Source organism: Gymnogyps californianus, chromosome 5, assembly GCF_018139145.2.
Source record: "Gymnogyps californianus isolate 813 chromosome 5, ASM1813914v2, whole genome shotgun sequence".
In the NCBI taxonomy this organism is placed as follows: Eukaryota; Metazoa; Chordata; class Aves; order Accipitriformes; family Cathartidae; genus Gymnogyps; species Gymnogyps californianus.
In genome coordinates, this window is record NC_059475.1 from 43,172,449 (window position 1) to 43,193,411 (window position 20,963).

General features: G+C 37.1%; 1 protein-coding gene across 5 annotated transcripts in view; it reads right to left on the minus strand.

Annotated features, from left to right (window-relative positions):
* The window catches only part of RALGAPA1 (Ral GTPase activating protein catalytic subunit alpha 1), a 136,781-nt gene that overhangs the window by 52,986 nt on the left and 62,832 nt on the right, over positions 1-20,963 (minus strand). For all 5 annotated transcript variants that reach the window (XM_050898468.1, XM_050898469.1, XM_050898465.1 and 2 more), the window contains 9 exons: positions 20,741-20,896; positions 19,144-19,272; positions 18,038-18,163; positions 16,713-16,771; positions 12,897-13,005; positions 5,533-5,643; positions 4,495-4,563; positions 2,564-2,698; positions 1,627-1,810 (listed from right to left, as the gene is read on the minus strand). In XM_050898468.1, coding sequence (XP_050754425.1) covers positions 1,627-1,810; positions 2,564-2,698; positions 4,495-4,563; positions 5,533-5,643; positions 12,897-13,005; positions 16,713-16,771; positions 18,038-18,163; positions 19,144-19,272; positions 20,741-20,896 — 1,078 coding nt within the window. The remainder of the gene's footprint in view (positions 1-1,626; positions 1,811-2,563; positions 2,699-4,494; positions 4,564-5,532; positions 5,644-12,896; positions 13,006-16,712; positions 16,772-18,037; positions 18,164-19,143; positions 19,273-20,740; positions 20,897-20,963) is intronic.

The following is a 20,963-nucleotide window of genomic DNA, read 5'->3' on the forward strand; positions in this document are numbered from 1 at the left end:
CCTGGCAATGTGGACTAGAAGTGCCAAGGTTGCAAGACCAGGGTTGCATTATAATGCTGTAGTTTGCCAATTAAATTTCAAGATCTGACTTACAATTCCAGAGCCCTGAAACTTTAAAAACATACGGGGCTTCCTTAATTTATCTGGAGAGATAAAAGGAACATCTGAAATTACTTTTATTTAGAAATTTAACAAGAAATCATAAAAGAACAGATCACGTACGGAAATGCAAAATGAAGATATCAATGCTAAGGCTTTGTGCAACTACATTCATTTAAAGAGAAATCTATTCAGGGTTGTCTTTTCAGATTGTCAGATTAAAAAAGCCACACAGTATTTGCTGCTAACCCATAATTACAGATTATTACAGTATACAAAAGATGCCAGGCATAAAAAGCTACTACAATTCACTACACTGTAATAGAACATGCAGTGGAAGTTAATTTTGGCAAATGCTTTAAATATTAGCTTTACATAATACGTATAGGTGAGACTGTAATTAGGACAGAATGAATCCTGCGAAGCCTCTTTCATTCTGACCCAGCACATGATTACTTTTTACTAATAAGACCACAGCCATTTGACAAAAAGCCAACTATAGTACCTTGCTTCATTCTTCAGTAAATTTAATAATTACAGCTCCTCCTGCCAATAGTTCTCAAATCAGACTTGTTCAATCCAATACTGAGCTTATTAGGGGACAGCTCTATGTTTAGAATTCTTTGGCCAAAAAAGTACTTGAGGATGATGAAGCATGCCTTAGACAAGGGCACAATGATTAGCCATTTTCTCTACATAAAAAACAGCACGTAGTCACTACAGACCACAAAATCACCTGCTGTTAGCACACAGCTGCTACAAAGAGCTGCTGCATTTATCTGGTTCTTAATACCTTTAAGGAAGCCTAAATGGAACAACTTAATATGGAGGGAGAATAGCACTACATAGAGTTTCTGGTATCAGTATTAATCTCATCTTTTTCAATTTTCTTCCCAGTGTAGCCATTTGATATTTACTAGATACACTGCATAATATATGTTACTCCTCTGTAGGTTAGTTTCCTGATTCTTTATTTTCATTTTCGAGTTCTGAAGAAAATGTTAATTCCCAGGTCTCTTAAGGTTCTAAGCAGATGAGAGAAAATGTCTCTCTTTTTAGATAACCCTGTGGTTTTCAACAGTGTGAACAGATCGACAACAAATTATGATACGCTAAAAAAAAAAAAAAAAAAAAAAAATCACAGAAAGCTTTCAATATTGCAAGCTCAGATAGGAAAAAAAATACAAAATATTCTTAGAAAAAGGAGCAAAATTAAGAAAAAAATAAATTAATTTACTGAAAGGAAAATGAAAAGCAACATTTATTCATGTTGCAGTACTTAACACTTTTTCCTGATATAGAGCACAGAAGAATCCATACCAAATTGATCTTCATGTTGTTCAGAAGATACTTATTTCAGTTAATCGAACAGTAATTGCTCAAAATTATGTTAGCTCATTCCATACGCATGGTTCTTACCTAGTGTCTAGGTATAATTTAAAACTTATGCTTTAGACCAACACTTCAATACTGGAAACCAAGATAAAATCTTTTTGAAAGAAAATGTATTTAGGCAATTTCACAAACCTTCAGTGACTGGCTGAAGTTTAGAAGACCTCTCCGAGTCTGGAGAATGCAGCGGTTCTGGTTCCTTCAAGCTTTCTAAATGCATAAAAGGATCGTAATCCACACAGGCCAAATCAGAAAGGCTTAGAGGAAAATATTTAGGGTTGCTAAAACACTGAGACCCATAGACACATCCATGCAGAACCTAGAACAAAACCAGAATTTCATGACATTAACTACTGAAATTTCTACTTGATAGTTTTATGAGAAATTAAGTTCATTTTTATTTGTTTTTTAATTGATTTGTTAGAACCAGGTAGGCAGGACAAAATGTTGGAAAATTTTAGATGCTTAATGTTTACAGAAACAAACTGGTCTGCAAAGAAAATTGTTAAAACAGCATCTACACTGAAGTAGAATTTAACAATAAAGAAACAAGAAACAAAACTTACAACGAATCACTAAACTACCTTTATTTTTAGATCTCCTGTCTTCTTTAATTACATATGCTAGGTCTAAGCTGCTGGAGGTTTTAATCCCCTTCCCTTGCAAAAAAAAAAAACCAAACTATCTTCGTTCTGTGTCCCTAAAGACAGCAATTACAACTTACTGCTTTTTACTTGGCTTATTGCTAAATAAAATTGCTTGGTATAAAAAAGCTACTTCCTTGTCTGTCTTAAATGTATAGCTGGTCTTCTCCAACACAAATGTCTGCTATTGGTATGACATGCAAAAAGTAACTTGGTTAAACATCACAAAATGTAAGACAAAATTAACAGTTCCAAATATACCAAAGATCAAGCAGTTACAGTAAAACGTAGAAGAACTAAGACAGCACTCCACATTTCACCAGTAGAACAGAGGTCAGCTTACAGAAAAGTTCTGTCTTCGTTTCCATGAAAACTGACACTACCTCCATACATAAAAATTCTCATTTAGTGAGTAAAGAAACATGTACCTTATATATACAATTAAGAACAGATCTTTCAGTCTTATCATTTTCTGCTCCTGTAGTGTGAAGAGGCTGCAGCAAGGTCTTTAATGGCAAGGCCATTATCCAGTCCAATAAGCACAGAAGTAAAGAAACCACCAACTGGAACAAACACTTTCAATTACAAATCAATTAAATCAGCACCTGCTACTTCACATTTATCACTGTATTTTACTTCTCTGTTTTACTTTCTTTTCTGAATTCAGTAGAGTCAACCTTCTGCAGTAATGGCAGGTCACGCTTGTTTAAAAGCCACTGTATGTTCAAAACCTACGGCATCAGTAAAAACTTTGGCTACTGAGATACTTAACAAAGACCATCCATACAACAGTTTCTCATCATGGTCAGTCTGTGAGCAGATGCTGTGCTTAAGAGTATACCCAGGGTGGTGGTTTTAAAATGACAGATTACGCAGGTACAAATTAAGGCTGATGCACCATTCTGCACATAAATCTCACTGTAAAGTGACTCAAGGATTACACAAAACTGAACTATTTCAGCTGCATTTAGTGCTTTATAAATAACACAGAATTTCCTTCACAACATGTCAATAATGCTACGCGCATCAGGTACCATCTGAAAGAAATCCAGCTGCTTTCTATATTATAGGCTACTCAGTCAGCAAAAGAACCAACTCCCTCTAGGGGATGTTTTTAAAGACTGTAGAACAGAATTAGATTAAGACACATATACACACCAAATTATTAATAACTTACTGGCCTCAATTATTTTTAATTTTTAAAACTTAGCTCTGGCAGGGGAAACAATTCAGATAAATAGCTGCAAGATTCTCTAAAGTATTTCCCAAGTTAAATAAAAGTCTTTCAAAGAAAATCGACTTAACTAATTTACTAATAAATGACATACAAACATCATACTTATTTCACAAAATACATTACAACTTTGTCTCTCAGAGGCACCGTATAATGAACCTAATGATGAAGGGCTCTGAGTATTTTTATATTAAACCAATTTTTAAGAAACCCATTAGGACTAAGTTTGTCAAACTAGGTAAGCCAATTTTTTACGTGATATTTGATGTAGAATGATCAGCATTAGTTCATGGGGAAACTTGTTGATTTATGGGAAGCATCTCAAGCGGAAAGGTGGCTAGCTTGGCATACTGCAGTAGACTACAACAGCCCCTGCCTCCTTGCAAGCAGAGAGGAGAGGCAAAGCGGAGCTCGGGAGGCCAAAATGAGCAACAGATGAACACCAGCTCCTGTGGGAATGGGTGGCCCAGAACGACAGAGCTGCCAGCGACAAACTGCACCAAAGTGCCCAAGTTTAAATGACCGTTTAGTCCCACAGTCCTAGAGCAAAGTCAAGTAATTCAAAAGAGACAGAGCTTTCTGGAGGCAGAAAGTACTACTGTGAGTATCAGGTGAAGAAAGAGCCCATCTTAGCTAGGGGACTCAGGCCCACTGAAAATACAAAAAGACAGCAAATGTTTTGAAGGATGACAACAATCAAATTCATCTGAAGATTACAGGCTATCTTGCTCAAGAATGTACTTACAATGCAAAGAGCAAAAAATCATAACCTTATAAATATTTTGCAATGTACTCTCTACAAGTTGAGACTATATTTTCACTGCAAGGCAAGTTTGAAAAGTCTACATTACTTTGCTTGTAAGTTCACTGAGGATAAGGAAAAAGAAGACTTTCTAATTATTGAAAACAATCAATCTCAATTAATTTTAAATGCATATTTTCCCACAAATACTTCAGAAATTCACTTGCATAAACAATATTGCTGTAACTCTGGGAAGACTATACTGTATTATACTTTAAAAGCTGAATCTCTGCTTTAAAACACAGCTTAGATTTTGTAACACAGTTATGTCACGCACCTTTGTAATTAAATTGACACATTGAAAAGAAATAAAAAATATTTACCCTCTTGTCCTGTTCATAAGAGGAAGCTTCTGTACTGGGTAGCAGGTGTGTAATAGTTGCTATTAGAATCTGGGGAAAACATAGCATAGTTTCTTTTAAAATATAATCTAAATATTTAAGTTTAAAATCAATTTTTAAGCAGGTAAGTGTGACACAATACTAGAACCATGGTTAAATTCTATTAAAGTTATTTTTGAGGCAACTTACAGTATTCCTTGCTGCTTTTTTTTTTTTTAAATAAAACCCTTTTAATTGAGTTTCGCAGAAGACATTGAAGGAATACGTTCTGCTTGACTGACATAGGTGCATTAAGGACAATGAAATTACACAGCTACTTCAAATATCCAGGCAGAAAGAGAACTTAATTCAACACACTTGTAGGGTGCCGGAAGGAGCCTGATGCGAGTTTGTGTATGGGGCAATCTGAGCTCCATTATTTCTTAGAACTACTAGAATTTGTAAACACCCTGCCTCTACTTGATCAACAATATGACTGCAGAGGAGCAGAGAAACGCTTGCTATACCTCTTAAGAAGCTTCCACATGATTCTCTTTCCAGTTACCTGGGAGACATCTGTCTTTTCTCTGTGGTTCAGATTCACAGAGGCCATAGTCTACTTCCTTGTTATTTGAAGTGTATTCAAAATAATTATTTTTGCTTTATACTGAAACTCTTTAATCGATATGCAAAATACAATTGCAGATCCATATTTTAAGTAATCGCTTTCTCACTAAAACATATTTGAAGATATTTAATAGTAAAATATTTGGACTTTATTGACAACACTCATGTAAATAATACATAGTTGTATCTCAGAAAAAATAAGCATGATATAGGTATTTCACATGTTAATATTGGAGTCAGCAAGGAAGCGTGATGTGAATCCCTACTGTTAATGTAAAGTAAGATTATGTTTATACTAATTCAACATTTTGTGAAACATACTTGTCAATATTCTTGTACTTTAATTTCAGGGAAATACATTTTACTGTTGCATTTAAAAGAATTAAAAATTTCAAATTTTTAATAAGTACTTACTTGAATAATTCTTAAAGGTGAATCAGCTTGATATACTTGAAGTCTATGTACATAATGTATCAGCATGTTCAGCATACTGCAGGCAACTTGGGCTACTGTTTTATTTGGAAACTAGAAAAGAGAACACAGCACAGTAATGATGACTATGTGATTTCACATAAGAGTACATTAGGTGGTAACGTTGTCAGGAATTTCAGTGATGGTTTTATACCTATAGTTCCTTATGTACCTATTTACGGGAAAAACAGAATTAAATTCTACAAAATTTAAAAGGAATTATTTTATAGTCATAAACAAATGTTAGCAGCTAACATCAAAGGTTTGGGACAGACAATCAGTGAGTTGCACGCAATGAGGGAAAGAGGAGAGGAGCCTCCTAACTAACTTCAGCCTGGTTAGTTCATGAAGCCCGGAAGAACGAATTCATTTCTTGTTACCTTAACGATTATTAACATTAACGCATCACTGCAAAAAACCAAGGATCCAATTAGTAATCAGATGTCTTTGTGAGAACCAAGGCAAGTGAACAGCCACGTATCCAAAATGCAGGATATAGTACTAATAGGGAGACTAACTGTTCTGTTATTTGCTAGTGACTGCTGTGTACAGCACTTGTCTGAATGGAAACGAACGCACCTCAGCTTCTGTGCTTAACTCTGCTTTTCTCTGTTATCTTTTAAAGGCAGGAGAACATTGCTGCACTGGAGCCTGCCTTCAACAGTTACTAAAATGTTTAAGTTACTGCTCTGGTCAAAGCAGAGGTGAATGCATTTGTACAATTAGTCCCCAGCCTTGGGAGTGGATGTACACGCTGCCCTACACTCCTAAGCGGGAAAACAAAGAAATGAAGAGACAAGGATATGTTTCCCTAAATTGTTAATGCACAGGACATGTAACTGAGGCTTCTTCCTTCATTGCACTTGCTTTAAAACATTAAGCTGTGCACCAAACAACAAGCATAAAGTGAATTTTACTCATCTAGAACATGAAAATCCTACAAATCCGAGCTAAAGACAAATTTGAGCAAAATGGTTATTAGCACAGCAAAACTACAGACTTCAGAAGACAGCACAAACCACACAGAAGAAAAAATAACATGCAACAGCCCCAAGGGAAGGATTTCACATACATTCTTATTCAAGAAAATACTCTGTCTTTACTGAAAACAAGTATTCCAAACGATAACACTGATGAATCTCAAATCACTCAGAAAACAATTAGGTAATTCATGCTTTAATCATGACAAATCCTATTCTATTTCTCCAATGAAGATGAGTGACACCTGAATTCCTGCATTATTAAAAGAATAAAAATGTAGTTTACATGTTTTAATCTCACTTTACTTAGCAGTGAAGCTGTCACAGGTGCGTGCTGCAAGGTGGCTGTCCACCTCTGAACTCAGAAAAGGGTAATTATCTTGCAAAAATACTTAGATTTGATTTCTTGGCTTCTTAGACTGTTTTCTTAATCAGTCCAGTTCTATTAACCTTTCAGGGAAGGGTGTATCTCACAAACCTTAAAATAAAAAGCTTTAAGAAAGCTGAAATGCCTGGGCAATGAAGCCTGAGCAGACAATTAAGGATTTCAGAATAAAATTTTTGAATGGCAAAAATTTAAAGGTGGAAAATACACTGGAAGAAAACTCTGTCCTGGGCCAGCTTCTTATCAAAGCAGAGCTATGAATTTTTACATTTAAGGTCTTGAAAAGAAAATAAAAGCTACAAGTATGAAGCTTTAATTAACATTTTTTATTTGTGGTATCTATATAAGCATAAAGAAAGACTATGAATGGCTCTTATAAGTCAGCCACAGAGACGGAAACCAGAGTACACAGGGTAGTTAATTCTTGTTCCGACTTTCCCTGTTTCTCAGTGGACACTGTTTCATGTTATTGTCGGCTTTTAACTAAAACATAGCAGACATCTCACATCTGCAAATCTTCCCAGAGCTTATGACAAGAACACCGTTATTTTTTATCCCTCACGAGACAGCCTCTCTCCATGCTGTGGAAGTACACTGTAAGAGCACAGTAAGCAGGGTACAGATTCTAATGTTCAAGCTCGAGTGACAACCAAAAAATATTAAATAAAACTGAAAGCATAACAATTCAATTACAGAACTTGATATCAAATCCAGATTGCTGGAAACATCCTTACAAGCTTGCAGGAAAACCCCAGAGTCACTGGAGAGGACAAAAGGGATGGACAAACCAGAGCAGCTTAATATGGAGTATTCAGATCACTGAATTTAAAAATTACCTGAGAAAAAGGTGTGGAGATTTTTCAGAGTCTTTGAATAATCAGCTGTTCACTACTTAAAAACAGGGAGCATTTTCTTCTTTTTATTTTTTTTATTTTTTTAAAAAAGAGGATCACCAGGCTCTAAAATGAAGACGACTGAATGATTTCTAGGGCTGGTCTATGCAAATTAATTAGCCTCTTTTTTCTTTTGAAGATTTTTTTTTTTTTTTTTTATTTAAGAAAGGGAACAAAAGTCAGTGGAGACATAAATTTCACAGAAAGGCTGAAGGGTATAAAGTAATGAATATGAATAAAGTTCAAACCTTGTGCACTCAAATGTTCTTATTCATGGGAAAAGCACCAGGTAGGATTTTTTGATCAAGAATACAGGGATTGGCCCAAACAGATCAAACCCTTCATCTGCTTCAGAAATCTGTGGCAGCATAGTCAATATATCACATTTCAAAAGAACGCACGGACACTTTAGAACAGACAGTTATAGAGCTGTGTGTCCTGGAAGGACATTTTCCTGAACTCAAGCAGCAACACTGAGTTTATGCTGGATAGCAAAACAATTCACCCCTTTTGAGTCAGCTGCTTTGTTCTGACTTCTTTTCCAAGAGCCTTCAGAAGTGGCGTGATGGCAGCTGTGCGATACTACAAACATTTCACCTGCCGTTCTCTATCTCTGGAAAATGCTGTATGTTATAAAGCACAAGAATGCACTGCTTTGATATTTTATATTTAGCAGTGTAACTGTGGACATAAATTTTTAAAAGTTACTTGATGGGGAAAAAAAAAAAGCTTTCAATGAACTGGCACTTTGCCTGGTACCTAACTCTCAGGGTTTTTCTTGGAAGGGTAGTCTTACCATACTGTTCATCTTTGCAAGGGTCCATTGCTTTCTGGATGTTACATTAGTAGTTTAACCTTGTCCATACTTGGATATAACCTATGCTTAGCACTCCTTCAACTAAGCCTGTACAGCACAATTTTGTGATGTATCTGCAGCATTCTTGAGAGGAGCATAACATAATGATTAGATGCAGGGGTCTGGATGGCTGGTTAGGATCCTTTGTGCTCAGACTTCAGCAGAGGTTAACGCAGATACGGCAGTATCGCCACACTGCTGGGAGAAGTGCTAGCTATATTCAGAATGAGCTGCTGGACTGCAGTTCTGAGTATGCTTCTGTATTTCAGAAACAGGCTTATAATTGTTGCCAACATTTCCATTCAATGTTATTTGCTCAACTGTACTTACAGTAAGGTGGACTAGGACTATAGCTCCCTATCCATTCATTTCTCCGGAAAATAAGAAAATAATCCATTCTGGGGATTCAAATCTCCGACTACTTGGAAGCCAGGAGATTGCTTAGGTAACAGATTAGAGCTCATTTGTTTCTCCCATGATGAACTTTTCATTTCATGATTAAACTAGATTGTGAATATATACCACTGCTCAGAACAGGAGAAAAGCCAACATCCTCTGGATGCTTTTGCCAACACAAAGCAAAGCAAAGCAAAGTAGAAATATAAAGATCTTTGTCTTCCCATTCAAGAAATAATTTCTGTTTAACATAAATGAGATACAAATAATTGGTTTAATAAATACATCAAAGAAAAATAAGAGAAATCACAGTGAATGTCAGGATTAAAAATAGTTCAAACTTTGATAAATTGCAGAAGTAAGATAAAAACAACATCATTTGCCTAATACCAAACTTGCACAGGAACTTGATAAAATGAACTAGTTAAGGGATATTAAAAAGCAAGAGGAAAACCCTGAAGAGAGTATTAGTGAAGCTGCAAAGGATGAATGTGATTTTGCAAAACAGGAAATTGCAATTTAGAGTCTAATACTAAAAGCCCTGCAGCTACCCATTTTAGACATAGACTCAAATCCTGCTTCACAGGATGTGATCAGCTGATTTACTAAGATACTTTTCAGATTCCCATTGCTGAAAAGAATAGTTAGTCCCCAACATCTGACACAAGCCATGTATAAGAGGTGTACACCCCAATTTTTATCAACGTGTATATACAGAAAGACTATTCATTGAATTTTGATGTAAACAAAGACCATGTAGAAAGGTTCTGAAAATAAACTGGGAAATATTTAAAAAGGTGAAGATATTGTTCACGAACATGCAAGTTTGCAAAATGCTAGAAAATAAGATGCTTTTAATAATATCCTAATTATTCCATAAAATATGAACAAATATGAAAAAGATTTGCAAGAAGTAGGAAAACAAAAACATTCATCAAGGAAAAAAAAGAGACAAAAAAGTGCGGCTTTTTAACAGAGATGATGGAAGGAATATACTGTTGATATACTATCACCAATACAAAATCTTGTGACCAGAGTTGAAATCCAGTGAGACTAGTTTCAGAATAGTGAAAACTGTCATTCACAAAAGGAAAGGCAGACAAATGTCAGAAAATCTCTTCTATTCAGAAGCATCTTATAGGCATTGTACCACAATGAACTAGTTGTATCTGAGCAAGCTGCATTTCCAGGTGAGAATCACTGTGCATACTAGCTACGTTTAACAGACTCAATCAAAACAGCAAATACCAAAACAGTAAATCATCCCAGATTTCAAGAACTTAGTGTGAAGGTATTTATACAGAATTGCATGGTGACTACCAGAGACTGTAAAGTTTTATCTTACAAATTAGTTTCAGAACCATTGTATTGGGTGTAGGTGGGAAGGTTTTGGTAGCGGGGGGCTGCAGGGGTGGCCTTCGTGGGAAGGGGCCAGGGACTCACTGCTCTTCTTCCTATGTTCTCCCCCTCTCCTGCTGGGGGTGGGCGAGTGAGCAAGTGGCTGGCTGAGAGTTTGGCTGTTGGCCGGGGCCAATCCACAACACCCGTTAAAAAGGAAAAGTTAAATGCTTCTGAAAAACTGTAAAATTACCCAGTGTTGCAGCATGCTTCATAAAAGACAGGAAATAAATTTTAGTGATAGCCACAAAAACAGGTGCTCTTTACTTCTCACCAAAATTAGAGTTCTCGTTATTCCCTTTCAACAGGTAGCTTATTCACATAAACTTTGATGCCAACTCTTGACCCGTCTTTGGATTCAGGTTTTTTCTAACAGGTACTGGCCTGAATGACACGTCCTGGAATGAGCATAGAAAAGCACTTTGCCACAGGAAATCAAACATCCTCCTGTGCTTCCATGCATGTGGCACAAGCACTCTACATCTCTCTCTAAATATCTAGCCAGGGCTGAGAAGCAATACTGTATTACTGTATATAATACTGTATTACTGTATGCAATGGCTCTCGAACTCGGAAGTGAACAAGCACAGAATGTAGTGTGGATATGGGGACAATGGGACTTGGTTGGTGGGGGCAAGAAGAGGGCAGGTGAGCAAGAAGCATGAGAAGCTTTGGGAAACTTCTGCTTGGCCTCTGCATTTGTCACCTTCCCACTTTCTTTCCTGTCCCCCTCTTACACTGGATGCTCTGCTCAGTCTGGTAGCCAAAGAGTACAAGGCAGCAACTTGGCTTGGGACAGACTTTTTGCATATGAGGGCAGATGGCTCCCAAAACTGGGATCCCTTCCAGTTTCCACTCTACCCTGGCCTTTCCCTTTTGCAATGTGTCAGGAGAATGTACCATGGAGGCTTTAAGAGTACTATTAATCAGAGCTGGGGAACCCAGGATGCCAATTAGTGAGGAATGTGACTTACCTCGGCATCCATGGCTAGCCTAGACAAGAGACACAAATGCTGGAGAAGGAAAGACTCTGACGCTTTTGTACTCCAGAGTCTTTGTATGGGTCTGTACTGCGTGTACATGGCAACGTTTTGGTAATGGAGAGGCTACAGGATGGTCTCTGTGAGAAGAGGCTAGGGGCTGCCCATGCCAGACACAGCAGGTTCCAGCCAGCTCTGCAACGGACCCACCAAAGGACACAGCTGAGCCCATCTGCCAAGTGTGTGGCACCTTTGTGAAAACATATTTAAGAAAGGGGAAAAAGGCCACGCAGGCAGAGAACAAAATAAAAAAGGAACGAGAAACAGCAGGCAAACATGAAGGTCAGAGAAGGAGAAGGGGGAGGAGGTGCTCCAGGTGCTGCAGCAGAGATTCCCCTGCAGCCTATGGAAAAGACCATGCCGGAGGAGATATCCATACTGGAGCCGGGAAGTACCCCACACTGCAGCATTGGATATTTCCTAAGGGAACTACAGTCCACAGACAGCCCACACTGGAACAGGCTTATCCTGAAGGACTGCAACCAGTGGAAGGACCCACACTGGAACAGGGAGGAAGGAGTGGCAGACAAGAGCTGTTACGCACTGACTGTAACTCCCCACTCCTCGTCCCCTCTGCACTACTTGGGGGGGGGCAGGGGGAGGCAGAGGAGTTGGGAACGAAGGAGTGAAGTTGAGCCTGGGAAGAGAGGAGGGCAGGGAAAGGTGGTGTTTTAAATTTTGTCTTTGTTTCTCACTGCCCAAATTATTTTAACTGACAATAAATTAAATTAATTTCCTCAAGTCAAATCTGTTTTGCCCATGATGGCAGCTGGCAAGCAATCTCCCTGTCTTCATCTTGTCCCACAAGATTTTTCATCCTGTTTTGCCCCGCTGTCCTTTTGAGGAGGGGGAGTGAGTGAGCAGCTGGGTGGGAGTTTGGCCCTTACTTAAGGTTAATCCACCGGAGGCTCCTAGATCTAGTTACAAATAGATGCAGAAAACCCTGCTGGAAGCTTGGGTCCAGGATGTGGGAAGGGGTATAACTGGACAAAGTCAGACAAAGCCAGTAGTGGTTTTGCTGAAAGCTAAATTGCAAGGGTTATTAATGAAAGATGGGGTGATGGACAAACTATTATGCTCCAAAGGGTAGAGGTTAGAGTGAAGTGGCTAATGATACATATTAAGATAGGGATCCACTGTCTTATCTCCCAGCATACTATTTCCTCCAAACTTAAAGAAGAGTAAAGATCTCTTTTGACAGAGTTCAGAGATCCACCAATTAAACTGAATTCAGTATTTTGTAAGGATTGAAAATGAGACTGTGAAGTTAAGGATGCTAAAATGTGATCATGACTTTAAAAAGGCAAAGTATCTTTACACATAAAGGCAATATACATTGTAAAAGTGTTAGTCTCTCACCTTTAAAGAAACACAAATCACATTCAATGCTTCCTTGATCTGAGGATGATGTGATTCATGAACTAGCTCCTCACAGATCCAAATACCAAGGCTGCAAAGAGCAACACATCTGTAAAACAATGTTGGAGGACAAGTTGTTGAGAAACATGCTACAAGAATGTGCAATTTTTATGAGTCATGATATGTCTTGCTAAATTCTAAAAAATATGCTTTTAGTATTTTGAAAAGAACTACACAAAAACTTTATAATGCTGTAACTTAGTTAAAAATGAGCAAGAAATCCCAAGTACCCTGGTGAAGGCACAGGAAAGGACAAAGGAAGCACCCTTCCGAGCAACTGAAAAATCCAAAAGACATCAAGAACTCCTGTATCTCTATGTGCTTTTTGGATTAAAAATACTACCTGAAATCAATGTATGGGAAATTCATATATATTTTCTTAAGACAAAGTAAAAATTGTGGTGGGACGTTCCTCCTCTCCAACATGAGAGTTTGCTCATATTTGTTTAGAGGTTCTGGGACACAGAGACAAGAGAGGGGAATGTTATTTGTTCACATTTACATTTTTTTTAGACTGACAATAAACAAGGACGAATAGACGAGGGGTAAATGAATGCTAGAGACAGTATACATATTGTGATTAAATACTTCAACTTTTGTTGTTGTTTCTTCATTTTAAAATCAGGAAATAGAAAAGAAGTGTAAAGGTAAAGAGTATTTAGATGTGTTCAAGTCAGCAGAGATAGATGATATTTGCTTACAAATGTTAAGGAGCTAGCTTAAGCAATCTCTGAATCATTAGTAATTATCTTCAAGAACACAGGCTGCAAATATTTTGGAAACAACTTCAGAATTCAAAATCCTCTGGATAAAATTGGAGAGCAACCCAAATCAACAAGATGAAAGCTGGTCATGGGAACTGCAAAGCATTACACCTGGGAAGGAAAAATCATATGCTAGAATAGAAACAGCAACAGAAGTAGCTATGAAGCCTGTGCTGTAGAAGAAGGATTTTAAGGCTACACAGAATCATTAAACTGCTAACAGGTAGCAAAAATACATCTTGGTATCAATTCTATGTGATAGTGTAAATAAGATGTCAAACCACCCTGTTTTGTACATTGTCACTGAAATCTCAACTGCAAGACTGCCTCCGTTACATTTTGATTAATACAATTTAAGAATAAAGACAAGCTTGAGGGAGTCCAGGAAAAAAGTGACAAAAATAATAAACAGCTTTGGAAAACACTGCATATGGAGGAAAAGTTGAAGGGCGTACTGAGTCTAGATCACAATTAAGGAAGGAAATGATAAGAAATGTTCTGATGTGCAGTAAGTCACTGAAGAGTTTAATTTCCAGTAGAAAGGATTTCTCCTATATACTGGTCATAAAACCAACCTGACTGTAAAAATTAGATAAGTACTGGAACAGTCTATCTAAGATTTTTGTAACTTTCTTCTTTGAGAAAATTTTCAGGACCATTTAGGTAAGCTACTACCAGGCATGTTTTAAACACACTCCAACCTCGCAGGAGGGGGAGCAATCTACACTTCTGCTATTTCCACAGTATGTGTTTCAATCCTTTTTGAACAAAAGAAAACAAGAACATAGCATGGATTTAACAATAAACGTGGACAGTTTGTATAAGCTGACTCAGAAAATAAACCTTTAGTATACAGAAGAGTAGACAGCTCTAAGTCTGTGTTAGTATTTAAAGTTTTCTTCACGCTACTGAGAACCATTCCACAGCTGATGACATACTGATGTGCAAAATATCCGGGAGCCTGTGAGGTTGCTACTAAGAACACCAGTTCCGTTATCATTATTCAGAGTAGTCTCTGAAAAACTGTGTAGTTACGTGGCTACAATGTTGTTATTAAAGATTCACAGCCTTAACAGAACAAGCAGAAGAAGAGATGAACACTGAGTTCATCAACCTGTCACTTCTTTTTCAGACTGTCAGCAGCAGGAGAGGTATTTGATTAATACAGTTATTAATCTTTATAGATGGAGATCTGAGAGTAGAATATATTTCAGATAACTGACTTCCCTGAAGCTCAGTTGGGTCAAGTATGTAATGAAACGCAAAACATCGAGCCTCTGTGGAAGAGATAAGGAATAGAGATTTATAGCTTGGGTAACAGTAGCAGCACTCAGACTTGCTAGAGATATACAAAGCTATATACCTAAGTTCCAAGAAATCTAGGTTCTCTCCTAGGAAACTACAAAGACAATTAAGCCTCTACTAGTGGCTGAGCCAACGTGGCAAAATCGTAATGCAGATCCTAAATATGACCTCTGACAGTAACCCAGGTGAACTCTGTACTGCTGTGAAGCAGATGGTATCAGAGAAGTTATTACCAAAAAAGACTGTGGATTAACTGCCACTGAGGAGTGAGGCAGTCAAGCTTCAGGAGCTGTGGGAACATCATTATGCCCACAATGAAGACATACTCTTCTGTCTCCAAGAAGGAGGAGAGGGGCACAGGTAACCCAAAGAGACTTTGGGAATCTATTCTTTTTTAATCTTCATTTAATGTTATTACACACAGTGGTCCAACTCTGCATTTTGGGGGCAGCATAACTTCGCTGTCTGAAAGGCTGGGCATGCACAGGTGCCTCTGCTCCTATATACACACCCTCACAACCAGACAGGATACAGGGACATGCAGGATGTTCCCTTCCTCTTCCCAGCCACACTGCCAGAACTGAAGATGCTAATACTGTGTGCTTCAGTGCCACCAGATCAGTAATAATATTCTGAACCAACTGGATTTAAACCACCTTTTTCAAAAGCAAAATGGAGAGTGTTATGCTTTTTAGAATTGAGTTTTGTAAAAGAACATGAAAAAATGAAAATGATCTCAGAACATTCATTCCTTCCTTCCCCTGTGTTGAGAGATATTACCAGCTCAAGTGAAGAACAGGTAAGTGGGCTGATGAAAACTGCTCTTGGTTTTCCAGCAAAATGTTCTAAGATTCAATGAGCTGATCTTTCCAGTAACGTTTTTCAGGCATATAGTTCTAGTATTTTGCATTTGTTAAGTGACAATGTATTAGTTGAGCATACATAAACACTCCACCCAAATACATAAGGCACACAAGTGTGCTCTTCCTTGGTAGGCATTACAGATTCCTGTTCCAATCCCATATGCAGGACTTTGTAACTGAAAGCCTCTGGGGATAGGTAAGGAGGAACAAAATTCTAAGCAAATTAAGAAACAGAAAAGAAAACTGGTAACTATCCTCTCTGAAGTTCTCTATTTGATGAAGATGCTTAGGTTTAAGCATCAGAGCAATCATTCCCAGTTTAATGCTTAGCTCAGTATTTTCTGCTTCTTTTCCATACTGTAAAGAAGGGCTCATGTACCTTGGATTATTTCTGTTTTTCAAATTAAATCATGTGGTCTAATAAAAAATAACCATACCTCCCTGATAAATAATCTTGTCCTTAACCAAAGTAAAAATTGCCTCTCTAGTACAGAAAATGCCTGAGCTGAACACCAGTGCAGGCTGGGAAAGCATACAGCTTATACTCTTACCTATATTTACACCCTTTCCTATCAGCCACTATCAGAGAAAGGATACTGGACTGTACCAGCATTTGGTCTGACAGAAGATGTCTGTTCTTTTAATATCTTTATTTACAAACAATTTTGAATTCACATGGTGGACCACAGTTTTGATAATGGTGAAGAAAACCATGAATAAAATACATATAAACTTTTGCTTTAAGCTCTCTAATATATCCACCTCAAAAAACTATAATAAAGAAAAGAATCTATTGATTTAGAAGCTCTTTTTGTACGACCTACCGTGCAGGACCAGATGGCTCCTCTCTTGCTGAACTTAACACAGTTTTAATGATGAGTTCCTAAAACAAAGAGGAAAATATTCACTGATTTACCAACAACTCCATCACATGAAGCATCAGAAAATTAGAATTTTATTATAGCACATACAGGCATGTTGCTTAGCTGAGAGTCTAGGTTTGTGGTCAGATGAATTGTTTGCTTACCACTACTCCAAGGTTCTATTCTGCCCCAGATGCTCATTATTGTGCTACCCCAAGAATATCCCACAGGTTACTGTCTTAATTTCTGCTGATAAACCATTTATCCAATTCTTGCCAATACATTTCCATAAAATATCAAGGGTAAAAAAACCCAACAACAAAGGACTCCCTAAAGCTAGCTTCTGTGAATAGCACTGAAGGGTATTATGGAAAGAATCTATTACTTTGAGGTTTAAACAAGCTTTTTTTTTTTCAAAATCATATTGATTTAAAAAGTCTTTGGAAGTAGTTGCAGAACAAGCGACTACAGTGCCTTAAGAATTATGTCAAGAAGAATTTTGACTCAACTGCAGTGAAATGTCCCTAAAGCTGTAGGTTGATCCCAATAAAGCTCAAGTAAACATCCATTACGCAGTAGAAATGACAAAGAAGGAATTCAAAATCAGTCCCCAAAAGGGAGCAAGGTATAAAGCAGCTTCCAAGCTATCATCTCTCTCTAAATTGAAACAGTTTGGAAAGTTATGGGGAGCCTTTCTTAGACATAGTAATCATACGTGATACACATACAGCAATTAAACACACAAACTGAGCTCTGCCCAGTTTCAGTATATTGGTTCACTACCCAACTCTGTGTTACAATAGAGAGGGTAAGGTCTCCATTAATCTTTGCTTTTTGTCTAGAAGAACATACTGATGTACAGAGGTTTTCTAAAGCCCCTAGGAACACAGGCAGATTCCACCAGTTGTGAATTCTCAATAAATTAAATAATGTATCTTGAATCTCTCAGTCTTCTCGTCTCAGCTGATTAAATCTGTGAGACCTGCAAATAGCCCTAATGAGAGTAGGCTTGAAAAGGTGAGATAACGCATCAGTGAGATAACACATCATTTCCTTTTACAAACATACAAAACCACTTTATTATTAAGTTAATAGCAATTGTAAAGTATGTTTAGTAGTATAAAGTTTGACAAGATTTTATGGGATCTTGAGCCTTATAATCTATTTGAAATTATTTCTGAAAAATTTTAGAATCCTAAAATTTTAGTTAGTATTTCCTGGAAAAATATCATATTAAACATATACTTGGTAGGTGAACACCATCCAAATATTCTTAAAATTCCTACCTTAACATCCGTAAACTGAGACACAGCAATGTCAGGAATGTTTGGGTGAAGAGCTGGTAGTTCATGATATAAATTGGGAAAACAGACTAGAGATCCTAAAAGAACTTGTGCTTCAACTCTTGGTGCCTAAAAGAAAAAAAGGTGGGGAGAAATATATTCTTACTGCAATCAGGAAGCTGATATTTCTAGCTGCCTTAAAAGAGAACAACGGCTGAAACTCCACACAGCTATTTCCCTTCTCCTTCTGCAAATTCTGTAGAGCTGAGCAAACCGAGACCACAGCCCCGTGGATTGCTACTCATGCACAGCCCATGCTCCCATTTTCCAAGATGGTCAAAAGGAAGCAGAGGAATTGTTAGGACTACAGACAAATGACTGAGCTGCTAACTAGGCTCGGGTCTTAGGTTCAGCTAATTGAACAGGATATGGAAAACTACTGGACATCATGTGAGGCATTGCTGGACATGACAAGTAACAGTGTAAGAAGCTGACAGAGGCTTCAGATACTACCTTGAAGGAGGCTGGATTTCATAGTTGGTTAAAGGGGGAATGATGTGAGAAACAGTCAAAACTCACAGACAATTGGAGGGGAGTACTGGGGAGCTTTGAGAGAGTACAGTCATGCAAGGCCAACAGCACCTAGGTAATCATATCAGTACTACTATATAAGGCTGAACTTGCCTGGGTAACAGTATCAGAAATATATCCAAATAGTGCAAACACTAGCAGATTTGAGTTCTCAAGCCTGATCAAAGTCATTGCATAGTAGAGATATGGAGGAATAAATATACTTTTAAAATGAAGGTACAGTCAAAATGGACATTTATTTTAAAACATTTTAAAGCACGGATAAACGTCAGTCACAATTCCGAGAACTCTGAAGTAAAAGCAGTTACTCTGCTCCAACAGTAATTTTTGCATTCTTCACATATTTTCCGGAGAGGACTTGCATGTGTAGTGTTCTAGAATAAACCACTGACAGTATCTGTATTTGCTAACCATTACATTGAATTCTGGGGTCAAGTTAACACCCCAGTCAAGGAAAAATACTGCTCAGGTTTCTCTCAAATCCTTAAATAAATGAGAATGAACTGATGAATACTTACATTGAGGAAAGAAGAAGCAGCCACTCTTCCTGCTGCTACAATGAAATCCATAATAAGCATGGTGGCACCAGGCAAACCAAGTGAAAAGAACTGAGGAGAGCAGTGCTTGATGATTGTATTGACAATATCCTTGCAGGAGGAAAAGGGAAAAAAGGAAAAGAAGAATATCAACAAGATGAACAATGAATGAAAAAAAGGCAGGTATTTACCAAAGGTAGAAAGTAAAAAAGCAAGAAAGCAAATTCATTGTGGCAATTAAGACACTCATTACTGAGCGAAGAGTAGCATAAAAATATAAATTCCTTAAGTATATTCATATTAATATAAGTAAACTGTGGTATACTTTATAGATCAATTTACCCTTGGACACTATTGTACAAGGTTGGTACCAGGTCACACCTTATATTTATTTACATTTAGCTTTTAAGAGTTCTATAAACAATTAACCATTCATTTAAATATGTACAGAAGAGATACAGTGAGATAACCAGCTATTATACCTTCTTAACAACACTCTTAAATCCTCCCCAACAAGTATCACCTGACTATAACTTTAAAAAAGGTATTAGCCTCTTACATATATCCATATGGAACCAAAATACAAAGAAAGAATTAAGTGTTTTATAACATTTCTGGTATATAGTTATTCAACACAGCATACTACATTCTTGTAGACTTAGTGAGGCAGGTTTTAAAATTAACGTACATGATGCAATTTCTTCAAAAGTACTGGAAAAAGTACGAAATGTTTTAACTATTAAAAAACATCCCAAGTTCACAGATAGGCAAAAAAATAACCCTCTTCCTCCTTTGAATAATTCTCCAACGGTAGTGATATCCAAATAAATGGCAGTATGTTATAGGAAGATTTGCAATCCAGCAAGAAAAGCAGGGTAAACCAGTTGTTAGAGGAAAAAACCTGGAGATCCATCCTATCCATAGCCATCTGTGGAATAATTTTGGACTAGTTCTATTTTGCCCAGTTAATGAAAACAGGGTTGTTTGAACCTTTGATCTCCCTATGCCTCTAAACGCTCCTCAAAACACAAAACCAACTTTTTCACACTTTTGATGCAAGTCTTTAAAAAGAGTGTTTAAGCCATACAATATTTTCAGACTTGTTCATATTAAAACCTATGAAAAAGATCTACTCCCCCTGATTAGATATACTCAGTATGTCTCAGTTTGCTGGTTCCTATACTTGCTGTAGAAATAAACTACTCCAATGTAGTGAGCACAATTTACTTTCCCACTAGCTAAACTCTTGCATCAGGGAGCAAGTAAGAACAACAGTAGACCTTAGAGAGATCTGCTTCCTTCTCTTTCTTGCATGCTTCAATCTGTAACACACAATCAGTAAAAAAAAGAAAGAGTACCTTTTCTGCCCTCTATTTGCTTGAAATGGACTACAAAAAAAGCATTTCTGATTACAACCAAGAACATGAGGACATTTATCAAAGTTTAGAAAAAGTATCAGTCACATAACTATTTTCAAAGACAAAGTTAAATTACTCAGCTGAAAATCCATTCAGTATTTTTGATAAAACAATTTTGGTTTTAGTTATACTATTAACCTGAATTTCATAATTAAACTTACTTGATCAACATGAAGAAGTCCACAGTGCATTATATTGTAGAAATGAGTTAAAAAATCCCTGTTTGGAGAAACATCTTGTCTTCGCTTCATTGTCTTACAAATGAGTTTATAAGCATGTAGCTTTCCTTGTTTGTATTTATCAGTCAGCATTGTTGCCTACAGTTTTAGAACAATATTTATTATTCATAAATCAAAAAATTACATTAAATACTCTTCTACACCT